Source organism: Leptidea sinapis, chromosome 3 (assembly GCF_905404315.1).
Source record: "Leptidea sinapis chromosome 3, ilLepSina1.1, whole genome shotgun sequence".
In the NCBI taxonomy this organism is placed as follows: Eukaryota; Metazoa; Arthropoda; class Insecta; order Lepidoptera; family Pieridae; genus Leptidea; species Leptidea sinapis.
In genome coordinates, this window is record NC_066267.1 from 1,117,108 (window position 1) to 1,144,900 (window position 27,793).

At 40.0% G+C, this 27,793-nt stretch overlaps 2 protein-coding genes across 3 annotated transcripts in view; one reads left to right on the forward strand and one right to left on the reverse strand.

Moving 5' to 3' along the window:
- Nucleotides 1-27,793, forward strand: part of LOC126979478 (G-protein coupled receptor dmsr-1-like) — a 416,322-nt gene that overhangs the window by 224,278 nt on the left and 164,251 nt on the right. The gene's annotated exons all lie outside the window — the stretch shown is intronic.
- LOC126979387 (tyrosine-protein kinase Src42A) overlaps nucleotides 84-27,793 on the reverse strand; it is a 114,273-nt gene continuing 86,563 nt past the window's right edge. For both annotated transcript variants that reach the window (XM_050828660.1, XM_050828659.1), the window contains exons 4-8: nucleotides 18,708-19,035; nucleotides 16,181-16,359; nucleotides 12,714-12,870; nucleotides 8,365-8,630; nucleotides 84-4,081 (exon numbers count right to left, since the gene is read on the reverse strand). In XM_050828660.1, the coding sequence (XP_050684617.1) occupies nucleotides 8,422-8,630; nucleotides 12,714-12,870; nucleotides 16,181-16,359; nucleotides 18,708-19,035 (873 nt within the window). In that variant the 3' untranslated portion in view covers nucleotides 84-4,081; nucleotides 8,365-8,421. The remainder of the gene's footprint in view (nucleotides 4,082-8,364; nucleotides 8,631-12,713; nucleotides 12,871-16,180; nucleotides 16,360-18,707; nucleotides 19,036-27,793) is intronic.

The following is a 27,793-nucleotide window of genomic DNA, read 5'->3' on the forward strand; positions in this document are numbered from 1 at the left end:
ATCTATTACAATCATAAATGTTCAAATTCAAATACGTGCAGTAGAAAATATCGTAATTATTTTTACAGAAATAAAACAAGGTATATTTCACATTAATATTTATTGTTGTGTTAAAAAATCTTTACAAATAAGTGAAATATAATTATCATAACCATACAATAAGCCGGTACGACAGTGCCAGATCGGCGCGTGATCTTACACCAAAAATAAACTGTAATACGGCAAAGAGTAACGAATAATAATTATAAGAGATCAACGTCGATACGGCAGTGCGATACCGGACGGAAACTTAAATATATATTAATTGATACTCGGAGGTAATAAGACCCTAGCGTCACGCAAAGTATCAACCAACGTCAATCGCACTACACTCAACATTCACTCTTACACGACTACCCTCAATATTGCAAAACACAAATAATTGCGCAAGAACCAATTATTAGTCTAGCGCTATCGAATATTGTGATGGCGTATTACTTAGTACACTTAAAATTGGCTAATTAAATTAAATAATAGTTAAAAATAAGGATACGCTCGTCGAAGCAGAGTATACAGCTACAACTTAAAATTATTTATATTTATCTAAATAAATTAATTATCTAAATAATAAACTGCCGGTACAAAGAAGCTGCCAATGAAACCTTGAAAAAATCTCAAATAGATATTGTGGTTTAATTTCTTCACTTTTTTCAAATAATAGCAAAAAAAATGGATTGTAATTATCTGCTAAATAACGAATAAAAATGAGTGGTAGCAAAAAGTCAATAGTTATTCAAATACATGTACAAAGTTAAAAATATAATACAGAAGCTGGTACCATTCAACACTCCAGTGTGATACAGTCGACGGGAGCGAGAGCACGTAAGGAGTCAATTTTGAAAATAATCATAAAAATCCTATAAAAATATCGGCAGCATTTGGGCAATAAACAAAAGATTGACTTTTAATTATTATAACAAGATAACGTATATGATGTTTTCTGAATAGAATACTGTATGTTGTCTCGCTCGCGTCGAGTGGGCGGGACAGGCGCCGCACGGGCAGTTATGTAATCATAAGCTATATTTGTGCGTCTTGAAAATCTATCAATATTTCGTCAATATTATTAAAACCAATCTAGCCGGAATGTTTGTGGCATCGACAAACACTACCTACATTATTGTGAAAGCTTACTATTTACAAGTGTCAATTTATTCTACACTATAATTATTTTAAAAATAAAAAGCATTCAAATAAAAACAAATAACACATATCAGATAGCATCTGGGGATAAAATATAATTTATTTATTTTATTATTATTTACTTTGTGAGGAGGTAAAAAGTAGTTAATTGTAAAACTAGAATTATTTCTAACATAGCATGTTATGGTGCGCTATGGTGGTACCTATTATTTAATTAAATTTAAAATAAATTCTCTAGAAACACGGTTGAACGACACAAGGCTCCGAGGTTGTGTCATAAATAACCTGGCAGCAAGTGTGCCTTTAAAAATGAGTATAAGCACGATTGTAACAGCATTACCTAACCTAATTAACAATACAAAACTACATTCAAAAATATCTATCATTTAGGCCCATTCGCGAGTGAACGCTCTATAGGCAGTATTTTGATATAATATGATGATATATATATATCAATATACTTCTGGCAACTTATACTTTGAATAATTATTGGCACAACATAAGTAGGACTCGATAAAACGAAGAAGCTGCAAATATAACAACAGTGTCATAAGAACGGTATACAAACGCCACTTAAATACGATAAATAAAGACCTAACTCTAAATACCTCAGAACAATTATTACAATGTAAGTATACATACAGAATTCAGTTCTTTATTAGGATTATTTGGCATTTATCACCATAATCGTTAAGTCTACGTTTAACATAGTATACGTAGGTGTAATATACCTAATACAATACGCGATGTCGGAACGTAGAGACGTACGCAAGCGGCCGGCTTGTACCGTGACATTAAAATAGGAAAAACTCCTGAAGCACGAGATTAAGAACATGAAATTACAAAGACACAGAAAATATTATTATTGGAATAACGTTCTTGAAAAATTGTTTTGACAATCTTTCCCAATTGCCAATTAATTATAATAATAATAATAATATTATAAAATCTTTGTGTGTTAAAAGACAAAATACTACTTATGGAGTTATGGAGAAATGTACTCTCAATTTTCAATTTAATTTTGGACTAAGTTCATTCAAAACACAAACTTACTCACTTCCATAGACACCTTGTAATAAAATCACTTCCATTACAAATTGTTGCTGTATTTAGTCAACAAAGTTCTAGTATCACGTACAATGACAAGTCACGTCACAAGTCGTCCGCGGGTCGTCACACCGTGTCCGTTACACAAAATATACAATCCCTGCCGAACCTAAATTTCCTCCCGAATTCACGCACACATCAGCACAAGCCATACTCCACTCGACTCACACACAGTCACATACAGCCGCAGTCACCTAGCTCCATAATGCTGGAAACAAAACTTCAGATACTTTTACGTTTGAGATCGCCTACACTTAATGCGCTACAACTATACTACTGCCAGAGGTGACATAAACCATCGGTGCGCAAGGGAACTTGATTTTGCGGTAAATCGCAGTGTTTTTTTTTCAAGCTCTATATACTATGTAACACAGAAGTGTTTTAGATAGCTTAATACATGTGCGCTATATTACAAACTCTTTGGATAAAATAATGTAAATAGCAGTAATTAGAGAGATGAAAAAAAAAGAGATACTACATGCGTCTTTCTGTATTTACAACACCGCGAGCAGCGAGTCTGACATAAGAAAACTTTATTTCTTATTCTTGTATTAAAAATACAGAATAAACTACATGTATTGACAGTAACGCGAATTTGAAAACAGCCAGTGCATCATAGATAAGACGATCTCCAAAAACGGCTAGTTTATAACTACAGCTATTACATACGAATAATCGAGAGCATTATTAACTAAATTTCACGAAGATTAGCAAACATATGCACACGTGACCAATTAAGTAAATCGAAAATTAAGAGTGCAATTTGCGTGCGCATAAATTTTTATCTTCGTACGAATTTATTAATATTTAGATCCGCATATTTCTATTCAATTAGCTATGACGGTAACGCTTAAATTATAGTCGTTGCTAGCTATGTAACATTCAGAGAAGGAGCAATATTTTAAATAAAAGACTATCTGGTAATTACGCATTTAAAGGAATGTCGATCGTATATAAATAAACACAAACGCACTAAGATGACGTGTTGGGAGAATTTACTACTAATTGGTCTCAACACGTTGACACTTCAAAGAGGATCATACATCTACAGACACGTAGAAAGACGTACATAATTTAACTAGGTGAAATGGGTTACATGGTGGTACATATTATGAATGATCGATGACATTATGTAGCATAATACAGAAACACTACAATGATCCAGGCACATTATATTTGATATGGACTGGAATTATATACAAAAGGTTTATTTGACAGTATTTGCTATGTTTAACTTGGAATTATTCTTGTGTTCAGTAAATGTCAAAATGGCGAGACCCCACACGTGACTCAAGTCACGTATGTGTAATAAATACAACTAGTAAGTCAACTCGGCCACTAGACTCGTGTTAAATTATAGGATAGGGGCGGGGCCCTCTTACGTATTTAGGCATATCTCATACACGAAATTATTTTCAACCATTTGTTCTTGTGTCACAACACTATTACTAGACGTTAGTGCTGTAGGTATTTAGCGGCAGAACAAGAGTTGACTCACTATAATTTACTTATTAAACTTCAGTAATATTTGAAGGCGGCCATCTTGAAATGAGCAGCTAGTGTGTGTGGTGTGTGTGTGTGTGATGTATGTGGCGCGAGCCTAGAGGCGCGGCGCGTGGCGATGGTGGCGGCACACCGGCAGCTGGCTGAGCGTGGCCGAGTGCGGCACGTGGCCGTGGCCGTGGCCGTGTCCGAGCGGCACGTGGCCGTGCGCCGCGTGCGACAGGTGCTGCAGCGACGCACTGCCGTGCAGCAGCTGCAGCTCCGGCGGCATCGCGTACACGCTCGCAGACTGTTGACAATTACATCATACTATCGCACAGTGTCCATTTAACTACTCAATATGAAGTCCGGCAATTAACTAATGTTCACAAAAATACGTTATTACAACCCCCGGGCATATTATGAGCAGTGACGAAACATTTGTGATAACAACGCCTGCGATTGATTTGTGATCAAAGTGGAATATGAAACACCCAAATTAATTCAATAATAACAAAAAATACTGTTTTAATTTCTGTTTGGAACTGGAAATTTTATTAAATAGGTATTTTTTCAATTCAGATATTAAATAACCCACATTTTACTGAATTCTAGATGATGAACAGATCAACACCGATCATGCTCAATAATCACACGGTTGTCGTATTTTTGAGCAAATGTACACGATTTTTTTTACATTTAAAGATTCTAGAATCAATAAGCAAGGAATTTCATATCATAGATTGGTTGCGATTGGCAGAAGTTCTTTAAATTTCAAAGCATAGATTACGCTCAGATGGTGTTTATTATACTGTGCTTAGATAATTTATATGTCAAGATAGAGCCTCTTACTGCTAGACATGAAAACAGGCCAGCTTTATTACTTTAGTGTGCGTGACAAGCCACATTTTACACTCGCAATTTCTATGTCACTTTGTGTTAGTGTGCGTGCATTGCTCAAAATAGAAGTTAACTTGTCAATCTTTTTTTTTTCGTCGTTTTCACAGCTGTTACAGTCTATCTAGACGTATCGTAGATAGAAGATAATATTAGAATTTAACTCAGTACATATTGCACCACAGCAACCATTGTTTGTTCGCAGCCGATGAGCTGGATCCAAATAAAAAATCGTATACGCGAATGGGATAGCAGATATTGTATTGTATCTCGCTTACTCTCAATACTAATTTAATCCATCAGTCTCTGTGACATTATTATTATTATTTTTGTGACGCATCTATTGTTTATCTTCTATCAACGAGACGTATAGATAATCTAGTCTAGATCTAGTCGGGATTTAATTTGAAATCAAAATGTAACCAATGATGTTGCCAACAAATAATAATAACGTTTTCTGAGCAAATTTTGCTTTGACACTGGCTGTCTAACTGCGTTAACTGATTTTCGATGTTACTCATATAAAGTTTGTAGAAAAATTGATAGATGGCGCTAGTAGTTGTTTACTTCGCGCTAACAAGATATGTAACGTTTTGCCCTATCAATTAGTTGTTTTGAGTTTTTGTTGTTGTTCTTTATCAAAGTGAATATAGTGTTTTAATGTGAGTGTCAGTGTTTTAATGAGCGAGTGTGGATCCCTACGCAGGTAAAAGTGTACACTGGCAATAAAAGTTCTAAATAGAGATGGGTAGTCGACGATTTTTTCGTAAACTAAACGAGACCGTTCATCGTCGATCGTCGACTAGTCGATAAACCAGTTGAATTCGTCGACTAGTTGATTTTGTGAACTTATTAACTAACAGTCTATTTAGGCGATGCGTCAACGATAAACCGGGTCGACGAGTAAACTAGATATAGTTCTATGACGAAGTTACTCATAATAATTGAGCGAAATTCATCACGATCTAACTCAATCGAAATAAAACAAAAATAAATAATAATAAATCAGTTTACTTCGTTTGCGCTGAGTAGCTGTGCAACTGTCGCTTTCACACATGTAAATATATGTAATTGCTATCCTTTTCCTTCAATCAAAAGAATAATTTTAAGAACCGTTTAACTCACCCTAAATGTTTATTTAAATATGAATACAGTGCACTTGACTTTAAAGTTCAAATTGACCTTCGCGTCCCGTTGACCTATCTCCGGATCCTTGCAACGAAGTATACGACTATGTTATGAGTTAACATAGTCGTTTTGTTTCGTCGCGCTTGTTGAAATGAACGTCTCGACTCTCGACTACATATATAGGCGTCTACGAATTCAACTAGTTTATGAATGAATGATAAACCGTCGAATGTCAATCGACGGTCGATTCACCTAGTCCGTTGATTAAACGTCCATCGCTAGTTCTAAACATTTGGCTCTAAATGGTATTTGGTCAACAGAAGAAGAACATAAATAATGTTACAAAAAATCTTGGTCGTAGTGACAGGTATGACTATTCTTATTAAATTATCTATTTCATGTTATCTGTCCGGCTCGAAGGACCACGATGTACAGTGTTCTGGTTGCCTTACTGATTAATTTATGTTTGGTTCATAAATTAAACGTGACTTAAGTACAATTGGTTTATTGAACTAAGTCTCACTGGTTAAAATGGTAAATTGTTATGAGCACACGCGAACCGATTGATGCTCGAACGTGAACTGGGGGAAAATGTAAACACGGCACGCACCAGCGCAACCGCTGACAGGGCGCGACGTTATGTGCGTTGCAACGCGATGTTCCATGTTGGTCATCTCTAAATGAACAGTTTGACTCACATGCAGCGCGTGCGGGTGCGGGTACTGCGCGCGGGGGGCCGGCAGGGCGGGCCGGGCTCAGTAGGCGGACGCCTCCTTGTACTCCGAGTTGTCCATCATGAAGAAGTCCTCCAGCTTCCACTGCAGCGTCTCGAACGTGGGCCGCTTGTCTCGTCCTTGTGTTGTGGGGTACTGTCCTGGTACTCACATGCAGCGCGTGCGGGTGCGGGTACTGCGCGCGGGGGGCCGGCAGGGCGGGCCGGGCTCAGTAGGCGGACGCCTCCTTGTACTCCGAGTTGTCCATCATGAAGAAGTCCTCCAGCTTCCACTGCAGCGTCTCGAACGTGGGCCGCTTGTCTCGTCCTTGTGTTGTGGGGTACTGTCCTGGTACTCACATGCAGCGCGTGCGGGTGCGGGTACTGCGCGCGGGGGGCCGGCAGGGCGGGCCGGGCTCAGTAGGCGGACGCCTCCTTGTACTCCGAGTTGTCCATCGTGAAGAAGTCCTCCAGCTTCCACTGCAGCGTCTCGAACGTGGGCCGCTTGTCTCGTCCTTGTGTTGTGGGGTACTGTCCTGGTACTCACATGCAGCGCGTGCGGGTGCGGGTACTGCGCGCGGGGGGCCGGCAGGGCGGGCCGGGCTCAGTAGGCGGACGCCTCCTTGTACTCCGAGTTGTCCATCGTGAAGAAGTCCTCCAGCTTCCACTGCAGCGTCTCGAACGTGGGCCGCTTGTCTCGTCCTTGTGTTGTGGGGTACTGTCCTGGTACTCACATGCAGCGCGTGCGGGTGCGGGTACTGCGCGCGGGGGGCCGGCAGGGCGGGCCGGGCTCAGTAGGCGGACGCCTCCTTGTACTCCGAGTTGTCCATCGTGAAGAAGTCCTCCAGCTTCCACTGCAGCGTCTCGAACGTGGGCCGCTTGTCTCGTCCTTGTGTTGTGGGGTACTGTCCTGGTACTCACATGCAGCGCGTGCGGGTGCGGGTACTGCGCGCGGGGGGCCGGCAGGGCGGGCCGGGCTCAGTAGGCGGACGCCTCCTTGTACTCCGAGTTGTCCATCGTGAAGAAGTCCTCCAGCTTCCACTGCAGCGTCTCGAACGTGGGCCGCTTGTCTCGTCCTTGTGTTGTGGGGTACTGTCCTGGTACTCACATGCAGCGCGTGCGGGTGCGGGTACTGCGCGCGGGGGGCCGGCAGGGCGGGCCGGGCTCAGTAGGCGGACGCCTCCTTGTACTCCGAGTTGTCCATCGTGAAGAAGTCCTCCAGCTTCCACTGCAGCGTCTCGAACGTGGGCCGCTTGTCTCGTCCTTGTGTTGTGGGGTACTGTCCTGGTACTCACATGCAGCGCGTGCGGGTGCGGGTACTGCGCGCGGGGGGCCGGCAGGGCGGGCCGGGCTCAGTAGGCGGACGCCTCCTTGTACTCCGAGTTGTCCATCGTGAAGAAGTCCTCCAGCTTCCACTGCAGCGTCTCGAACGTGGGCCGCTTGTCTCGTCCTTGTGTTGTGGGGTACTGTCCTGGTACTCACATGCAGCGCGTGCGGGTGCGGGTACTGCGCGCGGGGGGCCGGCAGGGCGGGCCGGGCTCAGTAGGCGGACGCCTCCTTGTACTCCGAGTTGTCCATCGTGAAGAAGTCCTCCAGCTTCCACTGCAGCGTCTCGAACGTGGGCCGCTTGTCTCGTCCTTGTGTTGTGGGGTACTGTCCTGGTACTCACATGCAGCGCGTGCGGGTGCGGGTACTGCGCGCGGGGGGCCGGCAGGGCGGGCCGGGCTCAGTAGGCGGACGCCTCCTTGTACTCCGAGTTGTCCATCGTGAAGAAGTCCTCCAGCTTCCACTGCAGCGTCTCGAACGTGGGCCGCTTGTCTCGTCCTTGTGTTGTGGGGTACTGTCCTGGTACTCACATGCAGCGCGTGCGGGTGCGGGTACTGCGCGCGGGGGGCCGGCAGGGCGGGCCGGGCTCAGTAGGCGGACGCCTCCTTGTACTCCGAGTTGTCCATCGTGAAGAAGTCCTCCAGCTTCCACTGCAGCGTCTCGAACGTGGGCCGCTTGAGCGCGTCCTTGTGCCAGCACTCCAGCATGATCTCGTACAGTGGCGCGGGGCAGTTGGGCGGACACGGCATGCGGTAGCCGTGCTCCACCTGGTGCATCACCTCCGCGTTCGACATGCCTGCCGACAATCACCACTCAATTATATTACTGCGCCAAACAAACAATCTCCCTAACTATGTGCTGCAGAAAAGGACTATTCGCGCCATTTACAACCTAGGTCCTAAAGAATCATTGAGAGAAAAATTCAAAGAAATTAACATCTTGACTATTACTTTTCAATGTATTCTTGATAATATAATGTATGTTCATAGGCACATAAGTGAATTTTCTAGAAACTGTCATAACCATAATGTTAACACCAGGAACAGACATAAACTTATAATGCCAACTACTTGGCTAAGTCGAGTAAGTAAGTCTTTTGTGGGGCGATGTATATGCTTTTACAACAAGATCCCAGAAAATGTTCAAAACAAAAGTATTACACTATTAAAAGAAATGTTAAAAAAAGTTTGTGTGGTAAAGGTTACTATAACATAAATGACTTTCTTAATGATACCACAGATTGGAAATGGAGTGACCACCCTCAGGCTATTAAATAATAAGTCTAATTGAAAAATATTTATTTGTTAACATTTTTTGGTGAAAAAAAAGCCCGCTGAGTTTGTTGCGCCCGTTCTTCTCAGGTCTGAGGCATTCATTTTGGAATGGGTGGTTGTTTTTTTGACTTTCAAATGTCATGTCCTATTTTGTATAAAAAATATTTGAATTTATTGGGCAACGAGCCTCATAAATACGGCCGCATTGCAAAACATGTGGATTAGCACGTGCGCCGTGTCCTATAAATACAGCCGCACGGTCGACACTTAGTCTGTCGCGCTCGGGCTGTCGTACGGTACGGACCTCCCTGGGACGTCGTAACGCTTCCCGTTGAATAAACGAAAGTAATAAAATACTTACTCGTGTAGTTTTCTTTGGAAGAACCAATGAGTGATCTTCAGCAAGATAGCAATTGTGATGTCAACAGTAATGACGTCACACCTTTTAAAGACAATACAGAGGTTCTTTCCTCGTCATCAGAAGTGGGATACGACCTGATCAACTGCGACCAACCAACATCCTGCAGAAGGGACCGTTGGTAGATAACAATGACGCCATTGGAAGCAGGGTCACAAGGACTGCAAGCATACCCATATTATGGAAATCAGATTGGGAGGGATACCCAGTCATTTCTTGATGCAAATGATGGAGACGATGCAGAAAGTGTCGGTGCACTTATGTGCTTTATCTACCGAAGCGAAGATTCTAGGATTCAAGTCTACTTTATTTGGCTGGAACGAGTGCGGTGCAATTCGTAGTGCAGAACGAGGGTTTGGTGACACTCGTGTATTAGTGCTGAGTTGTAGGTGGTACCCGGCAGCGCTGTTAGTACCGCCATACTGTCAGAAAGAATTCTGATTCTGTGGCCATGTACTTTTCTTCTTAATATTGCGCTGGCGGCTTCCTTGATGGCTACGCACTCACATTGGAAGATGGAGCTGGGTGTGCCCAAGGGTATGGAAGTGTGTATGTTCAGTTCCTGTGAGAAGATGCCGGCACCTGTTCCAGTAGCCATTTTCGAGCCGTCTGTTTTAAATTTTTTTTTGTTATTTTCATGTTTAATGGATCCAATGGCGGCATCTGCTCGTGCTGCTACGAGGCGGCATCTGCTCGTGCTGCTATAGGGCGCAATCTGCTCTTCGTGCTTCATCATTAATTTTCGCTTGGCTAATTGGTTTGTCACGACGCGGACGTATATGGTGAGAATTTCTGTTTCTTTTTATTAAGATAGAGGATAATCAGAGTAAAGGGAAGTACCTCTATTCAATAATTCAAAACAACCAGACGAATATCTTTTATAAATCCACGAGGGAGTCCCACGAGAAAAGTGCCTGAAACGTGGTACCTCTGGCAGTGGTAGCTCAGGCTAACAACGTCATACATTTGTGATAACCACGTATGCTTGATGTATCCATCAGAGATACCGTTGGGACGCCTTGTGGAATCGTGAGTAGACATGTAGACGCCACAGATCCGTATGAATATCTGGAGAGTGGTACCTCTGAGCTAATCATGTCATAAACTTGGATAACCCATGATGTATCCATAAGTGAACCATGGAGATACCGTTGGGAAGCCTTGTGGAATTATGATTAGACACGTACACACCACAGATGCATAATACGAGTGTCTGGGGCGTGTTACCTCTGACCTACTCACGTTACACACTTGTGCTAACCACGGACTCTTGATGAATACACAATGTGAACAGTTTTATTCTATAATTCAAAACATCCTGATGAAAACCTTTTATTAATCTACGAGAACTCTACGAAGACCTCCGAAAAGCCTCTTAAAATTTATATATTTTTGCAGTTCAACGAGAACTCTACGAGACCCTCCGATAACTCTACGAGACCCTTCGAGAACTCTACGAGACCCTCCGAGAACTCTACGAGACCCTCCTAGAACTCTACGAGACCATCCGATAACCTCCGAAAAGCCTCTTAAAACTTTATATTTTTGCAGTTCAACGAGAACTCTACGAGATCCTATGAGAATCTCCATGAACTCTACGAGAACCACTGAGAACCCTCAGTTATAATTTTAGCATTTGTGTTTATGTAACTACAACAAAGCAACTCAAGTTGATAACAGATGCACTACTCAAAAAAACTTTCTATACTTGCAGGTCAACAAGAACCTACGAGAATCTGCGAGAACCTCCGAAACCTCTACGAGAAACTACAAATCCTCTACGAGAATCTCCGAGAACTCTGCGAAAAACTACCAATCCTCTACGAGAATATCGGAGAACCTCCCAGTTCTCTAAGAACATCTTTGAGAAATCTATGAGAACACTCAATCCTCTACGAGAATCTTCGAGAACCTTCGACAACCTACGGTTACAATAACAGTCGATAAGAACTAACGAGAATCTATAAGAATCCACTACAACTTACAAATACCAACCAGGCTGGTGCAGAGCGCGCACCGCCTGTCAGAATGGCCGTATCGGCGCAAATACTACAACACGAAAAGAAAACACGTGCACGTGCAACGAGCCTCATAAATACGGCCGCATTTCAAAACACGTGGATTAGCACGTGCGCCGGGTCCTATAAATACAGCCGCACGGTCGACACTTAAGGCAGTCGTGCTCGGGCTGTCGTACGAAATTAATATTTATAACTAATCAAAGAAGTTAGTTATCACTTTAAAAAATTAACAAATTTTATATAATTAAGGGTTGTAATTCGCTTCTTTGGAAACATATAAATAGTTTTGTTTGGTGTTGTATTGGACAGATTGCTTAGCAGTAACATACATTGGGTTGAAAGCGCAGGAGGCGAATCCCTCATCGTAAATATTTTTTATTAGTGTCCTTTGGTACATACATCCAATGAGTCACTCAAAACAAGAGTTTGGATTTATATAGGGCAAACATGCTTGGTAATCCCGCTACAACCCAAGAAGCCTTCTTCACTTTCGGTTGGCATTGAGTTGGATGAAGTAATCAATCAACATTTCCCACACAATAAGACATCTAATTAACTCATATGTTAAGCGACCTTCACACATTTAATTCACAAATTACATAATTTCAATTTGATACCAGAGGGTTTCTTTGTACAGGATTTTGTTGTTCGGTTTGGAGGGCGCCGTAACTAGTGAAATTACTGGGCTAATGAGACCTTACATTCTCTCAAAGTGACAAGCGGTGCTGCTCATAATTTTTAGGGTCAATCAAGGACCTGGGCGGCCCTGCATTTTAATGAGAAGTCTCAATATTATATACTTTTTTATGACAATAAGGGCAGCAAGACATTCAGCTGATGGTAATTGATACGCCCTCCCTATTACAATGCAGTACCGCTCAGGATTCTTGATAAACCCAAAAATTCCGTGCGGCACTACAATTGCGCTCGTCACCTTGAGACATAAGATGTAGTCTCATTTGCCCAGTAATTTTATTAGTTACGGCGCCCTTCAGACCGAAAATATAATGTTTACACATTACTGCTTCACGGTGAAATAGGCGGCGCTGTGGAACCCATAATCTAGCCGGCATCCTGTTCAAAGGAGCCCCTCCCTCATAGTGAATAAACATAAGCGACATAATGTTGATGTAAGGAGTAGCATTAAGAGTTGCAGCACATCGTACCAGGATATGGCGTACGGCCGTAGGTGACCAGCTCGGTGAGCAGGATCCCGAAGGACCACACGTCCGACTTGATGGAGAACTTGCTGTAGTTGGCCGCCTCGGGCGCCGTCCACTTGATCGGGAACCGAGCTCCCACTCGCGCTTCATATTCGTCCTCCTGCACAACAATTACGTTAACAACAATAAATTTAGGCGTACTATAAAACAAAACTGTTAATGGATTTTCAAAAATATGTATGGCAAGTGAACGACACCGTACTCTAAACCGAAATCTAAAGAAATATTAAAACAAAAACGTACTCCTGAATTATCCGTATCTATTTATTAACTGCTCCGAAACATCCCTTTTGCGTATGAAATTTCGTAAACGCATACGCGCAAGAGGCTCACGTGCTAGCAATTGGTGATGCAACCGCCAATGGACATCCGCAAAACCAGAGGCCAAGAGATGCGTTACAGGCCTTTAAGTGTACTCTATGCTTGAAGGTCTGAGTCTTCGGTTCGGGAAAAACAGCAGCCGGTAATTGATTCCACAAAGGAATATTCCTATCAAACAAGTCTCTGGGCCTTATGCTTCCAGAGATATCGTGCACATTATATATTATATTTGTGGCAATATATGTTCATAGCATAAGATATTTGCGAATTATGGTTTGCCTCAATCACTATTTCAATATAAAAAAAACAGGCAACCCTAGTTCTGCAAGAAAATGTTACGTTATTAAGAGCGATATATAAAAAAATACAATTTCAGTTTCGAGAAAACTGCTTTTTTGACACGTCGAGATTAGAGTAATATTTTAAGGCCGGTCCTACATTGGAAGCGGAATTTCTCCCGACCAGACCCGCTCAGACCGTCTGATCTGACAAACCGAACAAAACAAACATTGACGCGTCCTGTCCCCTCCTACACTGGAGCCAGTGCTCGCTCCGAAGAGGGGAACAAGTCTGAACTAGTCTGACAACAACCAAACAGGTTTGTTTTTCGTCTAGTCTAGACTCCAGACAATATCGACACCTTTCCTCGTCTAGAGTACACGCAGTACTGTCTAGCTGCAGTGTAGGAGCGCCGAGTCTGGACTGATCTGGTCTGGCCGGGTCGAGCCTGCTGGCCAGACCGACTGCGCTTCCAATGTAGGACCGGCCTAACGCTCCGCTTATAAGGCGTTCAATAGTCATTGTTTAAACAAGCGAGCGTTTTATCTACATATAATAATGGCTCAGATTAATGTGGGGATCGTTTGATTTGTAAATAAATAAAATTATATATAAAGCGTACATAAATTTTGTTTTCAAATTTTATTTGTACATGGATACTAATAAGTTTTCGTTATTAATTATTATGGAAATAAAATGATCCAAATAATAAATAGGTGACGCTATAATGTTTATTTTGACGTCGAACGTTACATCTATCAAATACCAGTCAGCTGGCTCATCTGACAAATTAATTTATGTAAAACATGTGCACACGTGCTTTATCTAATTTGTATTAAATTATTTACATAATTGGCTTTTTATGGCATATTGTAGTCACAAGAATGCGGTAGAAGGTTCGAACGAATCTGGATTCTCTGTTATCTTATGTTCAACCTGCGTGCTTATGTAACTACACATTAGCCCATAATTAAGAATTCGTGTTCAACTTCTTACAGATGTCAGACAGCATTAGTGTGTGTGAGTGTGAGCCTTCAAATAGTGCATTAGGAACACAGACCTTATAAATATAGACTATCGATTGTTTACGATATGGCGTGATTATTATCTGACCAATCAGCTTCCAGTAAGCCGTACCCGACCACGCAGTTGGTTGACAGAATGTTTGCATTGCCTTATAAATGTATGTAGAGGTCAATAGCCGCATAACTTACACGTGTTGGTGGTAGTGACACCAAATGAGGCCACGCTGCATGATTTTTATTATAAAAATAAATTATTTTAGTTATTCACCAGTAAGCTACCAAATTCCATACTTTTAGCTACTGAGTACCCATCTTCCTTAACATCTCATCCTATATCATAAGTTAGTTATTAAAGTTAATAAATCAATAAAGTATTAACTGGCATGCTATATTATTTACCTACCCTGAAAATGTGTTAAGTCTTAAGGTTGATGGTCAGGCTTATGAGTGATTCCTCTTTCAATCTAAAGAGTGTACTTCAGATCGCACTGCGCTATTAACCTACATTTTAATTCACCTAGAAGTTGCCTCTCTTTCTATCGCGTGACTCTTGCCTCTTCTGACGACATTAGGGTTGTCTTCTTTACCTAAAACTTTACCTAGCCAGGTGATCTTATAAAAATTGCTGTTTTTTCTATATAAATAGATATGTAAACGCAATTTTAAATTTATATTCTTTCGTTGTTTCGTTGCTGTTGGAAGACCACGACATAGTCAAGTACAGGAAATGAATAAGTAGCCATCATGATTGGTAATTTGATTATAATAATAATCACTTTAAATTAGATTGCTTCAACGTCTTTAGGAACCTTAAAAAAATAATTTGAATCGCAATGACCTTTATGCTTTGCTTTTTTTATGTTTCTCCATTTTGAAATCATCGGTCAAATCTGTGATTAGTAGGTGACAAACATTGATCGCGCGTGCGTCACTAAGCTCGTGGGTTCCTACTGTATAGCCACACTGAAGTAGCCTACACGCGTACTAAGAATTTCGAAACCTACACGGGAAGTGAGACAGGTCTGCTGGTAGTGAGAAATGAAAAGTTAGCGTAAAACTTTTTTTTTCTTTTTATGGAATAGGAGGACAAACGAGCGTACGGGTCACCTGTTGTTAAGTGATCACCGCCGCCCACAATCTCTTGCAACACCAGAGGAATCACAGGAGCGTTGCCGGCCTTTAAGGAAGGTGTACGCGCTTTTTTTGAAGGTACCCATGTCGTATCGTCCCTGAAACACCGCACAAGGAAGCTCATTCCACAGCTTTGTAGTACGTGGAAGAAAGCTCCTTGAAAACCGCACTGTGGAGGACCGCCACACATCCAGATGGTGAGGATGATATCCTAACTTGTGGCGTGTCGTGCGAAGGTGTAATTCGGCGGCAGGAATCAGGTAAAACAGCTCTTCGGAACACTCCCCGTGATAAATGCGGTAGAAGACACACAATGAAGCAACGTCTCTACGCAACGCCAAGTGATCCAGCCGTTCACAGAGCACTGAGTCCCAGACACCCGACGATCGAGCTGATACTGGGGTGCGCCAGACCAGAGATGACAGCAATACTCCATATGTGGCCGGACCTGCGCTTTGTAGAGCGCTAGTATGTGGGCCGGCTTGAAGTATTACCGTGCTATTAATGACGCCCAGTTTCTTTGAAGCCAATTTGGTTTTGCCTTCCAGATGACCACGAAATTGGCAATCGCTCGAGATTGTAGACCCAGTATTCCGATACTAGGCGAGGCTTTGAGGGAAGTGTTGTCGAACTAATATTTTAATTCGTTGTAACCTTGATAAGCCGGGCGAGTCCGAAGTCCGCGATCTTGACTATGTTGGCGTCCGCTACGAGCACGTTCCGCGCGGCCAGGTCGCGGTGGATGTAGTTCTGAGACTCGAGGTAGGCCATTCCGGCCGCGATCTGTGCCGCCATATCGATTAGCTGCTGCAGCTTCAATCCGCGACCCTTGCCTGAAATAACCAGCTGGCTGTTACATCTACAATTAATTTTTATGATGAACGATAAGCGACATGTTTAATTTAATATTGACACACTATTACACAAATTATCTTACACCAAATAAGGCTACAGACTATCTGTATGTACTAAGGGGTGCAAGACAAACAAATATTTAATACAATAAACGCATGATAAAAACATCCAGACTTTTAAGTCATATTCATTATATAAATTCACCGGAATTCGAATCCGGAATTTCTAGCTGAGAGAGAGAGAGAGGAGGGGGGAGAGAGAGAATTCACTATCCACTGGCGTATATTTATCGTGATCCTTCACCTTATTGCAAGTGATACGCCCATTCCATTAATAATCTTAAGTTCTGGATTCTTAAAAATTCAAGATTCTGAGCAACCGCGCGTTTCACGAATCTTCTTGCCCCGCTCAGCTACGGGTGGAATCGGCTGCCAGTTGCAGTATTCCCAAACCGATACAATACCTTTAAGCCTTGAGCATATTCCCTTTAGATGTAGGCAACGCATTTCTGATATTGCAGATACCGACTGTCTGGCTGGGGTTTCACTTTCCATCAAGTGTGCTAGTCTGTTCACCCTCTAAGATATAAAAAAACAACGTTATTGCACTATTCCCCTTGAGCCGCAAGTCTCAGTATTAAAAACAAACTGTGCCGGTAACAAATTCAGCACGCACGCAACGGTCTTCTTCTCGGCCGTGTTCTTTATTTCTGAAGCTCGTATCGACTCTGGCCAAGGGTTTGGGTGGCGGTTTCTTCACCCCGTCATATCCTTGGCTTTCCTTAGGTCTGTAGTCACTTGCGGAGCCAGTAAGGTTGGCGATTTAGACCGAACACCGGGTAGGTCTGCGGCCGCATGGCTGCCTTCGGGCAATGTGGACTAGCAACCAGGTATTGGAAAGATGGGGAGTCAAGGAACTGTGGCAAAAGTGGTCTGCAATTTGTGACTAGACGTCTGGAGACAGGCATGATTGTACGTGTAAATGTTTGAATATCATCACGATAACACCTATGTATATGCATTGTAAGTAATAATTAGCGACCGCTTCATCGGAGCGAACAATACGGCAGCCATTATACAACGCTATTACATTTAATGATCAATAAATGCAGTCAAAGGGCCTTCTACTTAAAATCTACATCATTAACCGATTTTCGTTTACAAAGCACTCAACGCGAATTACATAGAAGAATCTAAATTCAATGATGCTAACATTTCAACCTTCTTCTTGTTGTTGTTTGTATTATCAAGTTGTATAAGACTTGAGCGTTGTCATATATAAAAAGTAAGGTTTCAATGGTGGAGAACTGGGAGTTTCGCGTATGAACATAAAATTCAGGGCATATAATTAGCGTTCGTGGAATGCTACGCGCGGAGTGCCATATCTATGTTTGGTTTTATACGCGAATTCGTTTCGCTCACCGTTTCAAATCAGTGCGGGTCTACATTCAATTTACATCAGTTGTAAAGTATCTTTGTCAGCTATCTCATAAGATAATACATGATATTATGTAGGCGGCGGTGATTTCCAATTGCTCTAGAAGTAAAAAAAATACCACAGAAACGATTTACTGGACTACTGTTTTAATGGTTAAACAACAAAAAAATTTAGTGTTAAAGATTTTTTAAATTTTAGTAAAGTTTTTGCAAGCTAATTTAAATTAGCCGAATAGAAGACACTACAAGAAATTGAAGATCTATAACGTGTATTATATTATTCTGTATTCGACGCAATAAATAAATTTCATTTCATTTCCATATAAAATAACATCCTAAATTATTGGAGGATAATTACTTCATTATTACATATATAACATAAGGATAGATGAGCCGTGCTAATAGTAAGTATACTAGGGAACTACAGAATGTTTTTTTTAGGTTTTAGAAAGGAAAAATAACTCTCCGAATCGAAGGTAGAGTAAAAGATATCACAGACAATTCAAGTGTTTTAAAAATATGAATTTGTGTCTGAAATGCTGGTGGTAGGTAAAATCGTTGACTGTCACCACGACGTCCCTTGTATCAGCCAAAGTAGGTTTGTAACTACTGAAGTACTGTATATAGATAGTTGTAGGTGAGATATGCTTGTGTCGCATTCGCAACGTGACAAGGGTGGGGCCGCGATGGAGGGACACCGATTCCGAAAATAACAATAATTGTAACTAGAATTAGATTGTTCAAAAATACGCAATTATTTTATTACTTTTTAGTGCGTATTATATCTATTGTTATGGAATATTATTTTTTGAAGTCGAGTTGTTTTTGTTTGTCAAAATATTTCGTGTAAACTAAAATGGTCGCAAGTCTAGTATAAATAATGTAATTACCTTGTAAGTACTCCAAAAGCGATCCATTCTTCATCAATTCAGTTATGATATAGATGGGTTCTTCGAGAGTGCAAACAGCGTAGAGCTGAATGAGCTTATTGTGTCTGAGTTTCTTCATGATCTGCGCTTCAGCGAGGAAGTCCTTGGGGTCCATGGTGCCGGACTTGAGGGTCTTGATTGCGACTGGTGTCGTGCTGTTCCACAGACCCTCCCAGACTTCTCCGAACTGTCCGTGACCCAGTTTGCGGACAAACTTGAGCGAAGAGCGGTCGATCTCCCATTGATCTCTTGTCCGGTGCGAGAGACCTTCTGTAACTGGTTTCTCCACCTGTAAAAGTAAATCATATAAGGATTAACAACACGCCCGCCTCTTGATTCTCTCAACACTTTTTAATAATTACGAATGTATATTTCATATCAGACAATTTTTTTGTTGAGAAAATTTGGGTCATATTATGAATAGAGAAGATAAAAATCATATCCTACTCACTTGATTGGTTGACTAACTTGATTAAGTATAACAGAAGTAGGAATGTCAGTAACCCAAACCCAGATTTTTGATAAATGCAGCAGTAAGTACCTGATATGGAATTATCTTGCTAGTCATGACACTATTATGGAACCTGCCAACTTGGTTATATTGTCACCGCAATAGTTATACACAATTTCAGCTCGTTAAATATTTTTACAAAATTGATCACGCATTATTGGCCATTGCCCGACGCCAAGTAGTTTAGACAAACTGATAGTCATAGGAGGGCAAAAGAGCACGCGGACGATCACCCAGCCGCTGGTCGGACCAGATTAAGACACTCATTGGCCTACCACTACCACGATCGCAATAAGGAAGGCTTTTGTGACCAATATTACAAAAACTTTGAAGTACGGACACGACCTTCAGAAGAATGCTACCAAGAAGAAGATTTTTGGGCTGTTAGGTGGTCTGAACTCTAGTAGCTAGGACGGATGGAGCCATAGCTATACAGATCCCGTTGGTTAACCTCCGGTAACTGTAATTTTCCATCTAAGAGGTTCGAAACTCTATAGGCGGACAATCAACGCTTTGATGATTGGACATTATACCCACAACCAAGAGAGTCCCATGGACAATAACGATACGTGTCTGCTCACATAGTTACTAATGGGAGGCTTCTTTTGGATGCCGGCTACTGCTCTTCTACCGTCAAGCCGTTATTTTTTGACTATAATAAGGCACGGGATGAGCAGGACGTTCAGCTTATGGTAATTGATACGCCATGGCCATTACAATGTAGAGCCGCTCTTGTCAAACCCACAAAATCTGAGCGGCACTATAATTGCGCTCGTCACCTTGAGATACAAGATGTTAAGTCTCATTTGCCCAGTTATTTCACTAGCTACGGCGCCCTTCAGACACATTACTGCTTCACGGCAGAAAAAGGCGCCGTTCTGGTACCCATAATCTAGCCGGCATCCTGTGCAAAGGAGCCTCCCACTGGTAATGTGCGAACTGTATTGTGTTTCGCTTTGAAGGGCGCACCTAGCTAAATTACTGGAGTAATGAAACTTAACATTCTTGTCTCAAAGTGTAGAGCACAATTATTGCGAAACCGCTCAAAATTTTGGGTATTAAGAATTATTATCCCGAGCGATACTGCATTATAATAATGGGCGTATCAACTACTATCAGGTGAACATTCTGCTGGTCACATCACGTCTTATTCTCATATAATAATACTAGTTAACCCGACAGACGTTGTTCTGTACATAATAAATAAAATACTGTTTTTTTATGAATTTGTCAATAATATTTCATAACATAAAGTATTATTTTGTAAAATATGCTCCCTGTTGTTATAACGAAGCACAGTAGAACTGTCAATCAACCGTGCGTCAATAAATTCTCTCATAGAAAATATGTCGATACAAAACAAATATTGGAAAGAAAAATAATTATGGGTGCCAAATCTAAATAAACTATGCTATCTCTCAAGTTGGACTAAACTGCACTCCATGAAGTAATCTCTATTAAAATCTGTTCATTAGTTTAGGAGTTCACTGGATTTATATTATAATAACATATGTAACGAGCTAGTTACATTTTCACATTGGCCTTGTCGAGTTCGTGACGGGTAAGTAGCGATTGCAGTCAATAAAATTAGTTTTCATGAGCTGCTTTATACCTCTCTCGTGCATTGCATCATCACCTTTAGATTTTAATATAATGAAGTGTTACAATTTTCCAATAGCATATGTTTACTGAAACGAGATTTATACGCAACAATGTCATGGCTGAAAAAGTTTAAATTGGAGCGCATAGCAAATAAAGAGAAAATGTGTGTATGAATATTAAATGTAATGTAATATTTTTCAATATAACAAACAGCTTCTCCCTCAACTTTTTCCAAAGTGATATGATATGACAAAAATAAATTATCTTTTGACATTCATAAGTGTATATTGTAATTTGTATACATTTTGCATATTCTTGGTTTTTTCTCATGTGTTACTTTATACCAAGTTTATTTGTAAAGCCGTTAATGTGTTTTTTATTTTTATGAAAATAAGGGTGTTACGTTATTTTTGCGTCATTTAAAAAATAAAGCCGTTAATACATTATTTTGTAAATAAGTTATTGATAAACACAATATTAATTCAGTCCAAGGCTGTTTCATCGATTAGATAATCAGCAGTTTAGTTATAAGACTTCCAGCAGAGCTTAATCAATTGACGACATGAGAGTTCTTCTTAAGTACTTAGTAAAAATATGACAATATAATATCAAATGTCCTGGTATGTATTAATATACATAATATTATTTATCAAGTAATAATATGTAATTGATCAAGTGACTTTTGAATTGATTTTTAGTAATGCTTACACATTACTGTTTAACGGTAGATATAGGCGCCGTTGTGGTACCCATAATCTAGCCGGCATCCTGTGCAAAGGAGCCTCGCACTGGTATAATATGCTACTTAAGTATTAAAAAACATTTATTTATCCACGACTCGTTAGTCATTCTAGAGAAACATAAGCCGCCAATTGATACTTAATAAATTGCATAAGAAAGTGGGCACATGTACATAATAATAATATATTTGTGTGTTGGAGTGAAACGTGCGCAGTTTATAGCAATCTATGATCGGGGAATAGCAAACACGTGATGCTCAACAGTAGGTGGGCGGAATGGCGGACTGACTACCATTGAAAATACAAATCAATTGTCATTAATTACTATTGTTACAAAGGTCACGGCGAACGACAAATTTTCGAGAGTTCTAGAATTCCAAAGGTTTTTAACGGCGTAAAGGAATCTCGATTTTAACATAGCCGTTTATTTTTTCATGTTCTACCAATGGTACTACCAGTGGGAGGCTCCTTTGCACAGTATGCCAATTAGTTTATGGGTACCACAACAGCACCTTTTTCCCCGTGAAGCAGTAAAGTGTAAGCATTACTGTGTTTCGGTCTGAACATGAATGAGAAAAATGTTGCTTTTTTACTGATTTATTTATTTATTTTATATTCGCCTAACCCTCTACCTTGTACTTTACTTTAAATAACAATTACCTAATAAGCACAACTACCAAATACATAATGAACGATACTTTAACAACAGCTGTAGCTCTAGAAGTATAAGATAATTCTATAGATAAAACATAAAAAATTCTGAAAACAACACAACGATTTGAATCAAAAGTTTCAATTTAGTAAGGGATTTATTTTGTGATGGACCTTTGCAAAGTGGTCTAAAAATCGAACGCGCTTTCAAACAGTAATTAAATAGACCTTTAAATCAATTTCATTTCGATGTATGGGCACCAAGAAGACCTTTTCAGTACTGTGTTATTCATATTTTAATTTCGATATATATTTACACTAGCCGTTCCGGCACGCTTCGGCCGCTGGGCGAAAAAAATAAGTAGTCATAAACCATCTAGGATAAATTAGTGGTTTTAAAATACGATTAGTGGTTTAGGCGTGAAAGAGCCTCAATCAAAGACCATTTTCATTATATATATATTTATATTCAGCTTCAATCGGATGGTGTCATCCGCAGCACGACAGACAATCGTTGCTCTGTATTCATGCCGCGTAACATGATACCACCACCAGCCCCTTACTGACCACACCACCGCAAACACCACCGCTTGATCTCATGATCTCTCCACGCGGTAAACAATCACATTGTCACCTTTATTTTGAAGCTTCTTAAAATTACACAAGCGACCCGACAAATAATGTTCTAAACCTTGTCTTTTTTTAAATAAAAATAAGGGTCGAGACGAGTAGGATGTTCAGCTGACGATATTTGGTACGACATGCCCATTACAATGCAGTGCCGCTCAGAATTCTTGAAAAACCCAAAATGCCCCAGAGCGGCACTACAATGGCGTTCGTCACCTTGCGACATAAGATGTTAAGTCTCATTTGCCCAGTAATTTCAATAGCTACGGTGCCTTTCAGACCGAAATACAGTAATGTTTACACATTAGACTGCTTACATTACTGCTTCACGCCAGAAATAAGCGCCGTTGTGGTACCCATAATATAGCTGGGATACTGTGCAAAGGAGCCTCCCACTGGTTTAATAGCAAACAAAGATTAAAATGTTAATGAACGGTAGGGTGAAATTTTTCGATAAGTAATAATATTCTGATATGAGAAAAATCTAACAAATCTTAAAAACAAAAAAAAATATGCTACCCTTAATGGTTACAACTTACAAAAAACGAACTTTTCTACTTTTGTATTACAAATTTGGGACGCGTTTATGATGATAGAAACTTCAATCATTCGCCATATTTTTGCGAGTTTAGTATTAAATAACAATAATGGAATAAAAAATGGGTGTTAAGTACAATTGAAAAACACCATAACAAGTAAATTGGCAATGCATCAGTCATGTTTTGGTGGGGGGTTTCTTATCAAGGAATCACACAGCTTCATTTTTGTAAAAAAGGAGAGAAGAACAGTGTATCAAGAGATTTTCCAACAAGACTCTGCACGTGGTCATACGGCACGAACTACCCAAGCTTGACTGAATCTATTCCGGAATTTTTCAGAGCAAAAGTGGGCAAGACAAAGGCGAATGGCCCTTGTGAAATTTTTGCCTTAAGGGCTACAAATGATGGCCTGCACTAAACAACACGCCAAAATCGAGGCTCGCTAAGAAATCTCAAGAAGAAGCACTGACTATTTCCCATGAAAACAGTGCGTAAATCCAAAGACTCGTGGCCAGACGGATTAAATAATTAGGCTTTCATTCAAGTCAAAGATGTTTTTTAAATATAATTCTTAAAATTTCAATAAATAAATACGTTATAATGTTATAATATAGGTAAATATATGTATGCCCAGTATTGAAATACAGCTTCGGTGTATAATCGAATCTTTTCATGAACCACCGACCCGCTAGCGTACCTTGAATAATAAGGTAAACATAGCTGCACCTCATAGTATGAGTTTATCATAATGTGTTCGAAATATTGAAGCATGATTTTCTCTACAAAATATAAAATTTTATGCAATTTAATGCATTGGACATAATACGGTTACGACTCAATACTTAATCGGTGGACAGTTCCTATCGTTCAGATATACACATACCCAGACGTGGAAAAAGGTACAACGTTGCCAGCGGGTTCCAATCCTGCCAACCCGTTGCTCGATAACACGTAGCCAACCCGCTCAACGTGAAATAATTTTAAAGCGAACCCTAATCGGCGCCGACAAGACTTATCTTGATGCCACACTGAACAATCAAATCGATAATTAAAAGTTATCGAACGGAACTGATAAAAATACGGACATCGGTTATATCAATATCTTGTTAGTGAATAATATATTGATACACCCAACTACGTAACGGCCGCCAATATGTTCATTAGCTCAAATCCGTTTAATCATCCAAACAGAATTGACAGTAAGCTAATGGCGGTTACGCAACAATAATATATCAATTGGGTTCAGATAGTCTGAGGTGAAAAGACGAATGAATGGATTTAACTTTACTAAGCCCGGGTCAAGTTGAGCTATGAATTATAAGTTATAACAATATTGTTTGTATTGTTTAACACTACTTTGTTTCATTGACTTTGTATACGGACGTTGTATTGTTTTTTTTTGTTATTTAGATCCTTATGACACATTGGAAGCTAGTTCCTAAGTGTACGTTACGAAAAAGTAAGAGAAAGAGAGAAGGAGAAAGATTATTCTACTCGTACAGTGCATATTTTGTTAGCGGTACCAGGCGAACATAAGTTAAAGAAGAGATAATCTGTCGGCCATGACATTGCCTTTTACGTAGTTTTTTTTTATACTGCACTGGTACCAGGCGAACATAAATGTTATAGTAATGTGTTTGATAGTAGGCATATGCCAAGCTTAAGCGGTTATTACACTTCACTGAATTTAGTCGTCTAAATTCGGAAGCAACTTAAAAATTAGAAGCTTCTGATCATGTCCTAAATTTGGTTACTGAATCAGTTTAAATTTAAAGCGCGACCAAGTCGGACGTGTGTTATACGAGGAGGGCTCCAGACATTAAAAATTGACCTTTGCCTTTGCATTGTATGACAAATTGTGATTATTACATGACTAACTAGTAACAACACCTATGCCATGCCTGACCAATGGGCATTCAGTACCCACGTTACACATTCTCTCTGAATGTGGTCCTTTAATGCGTAAACGTAGCGTCTCTTTGGGAAGTCTAACTCTTCAACCACTTGAGATACGTCTGCTCACTACAAAAGATATAATAAGATTCATGAAAATAATCAATCTTAGCAGTGAGCTATAGGTAACAGTGGCTATCACAATAGATGACATTGGTCAGAGTGAAACAAGGCGGCACTGAACTGGACCAAAGCCACTTTACAAACCATTACCATACCCTGCGCCCACTCACTGCTATACATAGTACAATACGTACTGGGCTACTGAGATCATACTTTCAAGAACTCTGAGCGAGTCTGCAAGAAAAGGGCTATCCTAAAAATAATAAAAGGAAGTCGTGCACGAAGGTGACGATGAAGCGACAGTGCGTACAAAATATCCAATTCGTAGCTAACTGAGAGAGTTAAGCGACGAACGACTTGGACACATTGACTACGTAATCTATAGGTATAAGTATATTACACAATTCGTCACACTGACATCTTGACTCTAATCACCACTTATCGAATATAAAATGCAACTAGTTTTTGCATAAATCGGTTACCTATTGGAAATTCCCTTTTAGCGCAGTAGGTATTAAAAATATAATCTATTGATTTTCTTCTATTTGCAGGTACCTTATTATTTTAAAGTGTTTAAAAACGTTTTTAGTCATTTACTTTCGTTCAATTCATAATATTATGTATAGTATAAAAAATCGATAGTTGCTCGCGCTACTCACGTTTTCGTTAGTATTCCTTCATACACTTTCATTAATTAGTATTCTGTCATTTATATTAGGCAGGATTGTAGATTCAGATGATCTAGTTCGATGTACCTGAAGGAATGATGTTCGAGAGAGAAGGAAGATAAGAACTAGAAGCTGGGCCGTAGGTTCTAGATTGGACGACATGGAAGGAGAAATATCTGGAAAGAGATGGAACACCTAACGTTCTACAATTGTGTGATAAAAGAGAATACTGACTAGACCTGCCCAGAAATTTCTCGAATATTGTTCCCAGGCATTATTAATAAGCGAGCCGGAATGCGACCAGGCAGTTCAGTTTCGAGTGCGATACCGATTGAATAACTTCGAAGAGATATAATTGTGATTATTGTGACCAGTGATTAAATATAGAATAAGTATAAAGTGTGTGTCAAATAGTGTAATTAGTGTTTGTGTGTGAGTTATCAATTTATTTTTTGCATGTAGTTCAAAACCCTCTAGTAATATACACAGATAAAATTTGAAAATAAAATTTATGAACGATGCCACACCTGAGAGTTGAACAAAGCATACAAGATTTATGAACTTTACGTCACTCGTACGGTTGGCTCAGTTGGAAAGAGAGCTCGCACAGAACGCGGGTTCGAGTCCCGCATCGTTCATAAATTTTGTTTTCATATTTTTTTTGTGTGATTAATCCCAGAAGTGAGGTTTATTACTTTAAAATATAACAAACCCTCTAGTAATATTCTAAATAAATCCTTAACGAGTTCAACACCACAAATCAACAAAACCCTAACAGCTCGTAACAATATTTATAGCATTACTAATTGGCAAAAACAGCCGTTATATATTTGTAATATGTAGGGAAACGAAACTACAGCAACGCACTCAGAAAACATCGTGGCACGGGGTACAAAACTATAAACGTATCCAGGCTTAGCAAAGCTGGCCACCACAGATCATCCAATTCACCCAACAAAGAACACCAGGATGATTTCTTTTAGGAAGATCATTATTGACGGGATTGTTTACAACTGTCAAAGTCACTTATACTTACTTAAATACTCTGTGGTAATCATAAGTATTGAATTGGAAAATGTTGTTACTCTTTGTTATATATTCGTACCAACTGTCGAAGTTAAACTATACAGGTCCATTAAAATAGTTGTTTATATTATTTAATTGATCTCATTATGTTCAAGACGAGACAGGGATCAATATCTGATTAGGTACATCCTCACGAGACTTCTTAAACTATACTATTACATATTATTTAAAGACGCTCTAATCATTCCAAACTTTAGTTCCAAAATCACGTTCCGTTCAACCATATCCAGTCAAAAACTAGTTCCATGAAAGCATGCAGTAATGGCTAGCAAAGTAAATACATACAATACGAATGAACCGAAAATAATGTGTGCTTCCGATTAAAATTTACATAAAAAATGGGTAAATTCTACGAAACGTGTTTGCGAAGTTTGTTTAGAATTTATATATTTGGTAGTATTTTGCGTGACTGTATCTGACCTGTAAGGCGTAAAAGACTTTAAATTCAACAGCAACAAAATATAATAATAATATATGGATAAACGTCTGTTCTCTTATTAAAGGAACCTTTAGTTCGATCACTTCTATACATAAAGACATTGTTGAATCTCAAAAGAAAAGTGTAATTGTTTGTAGTTAACTTAAAAATTAGTTCAATATTGGTACA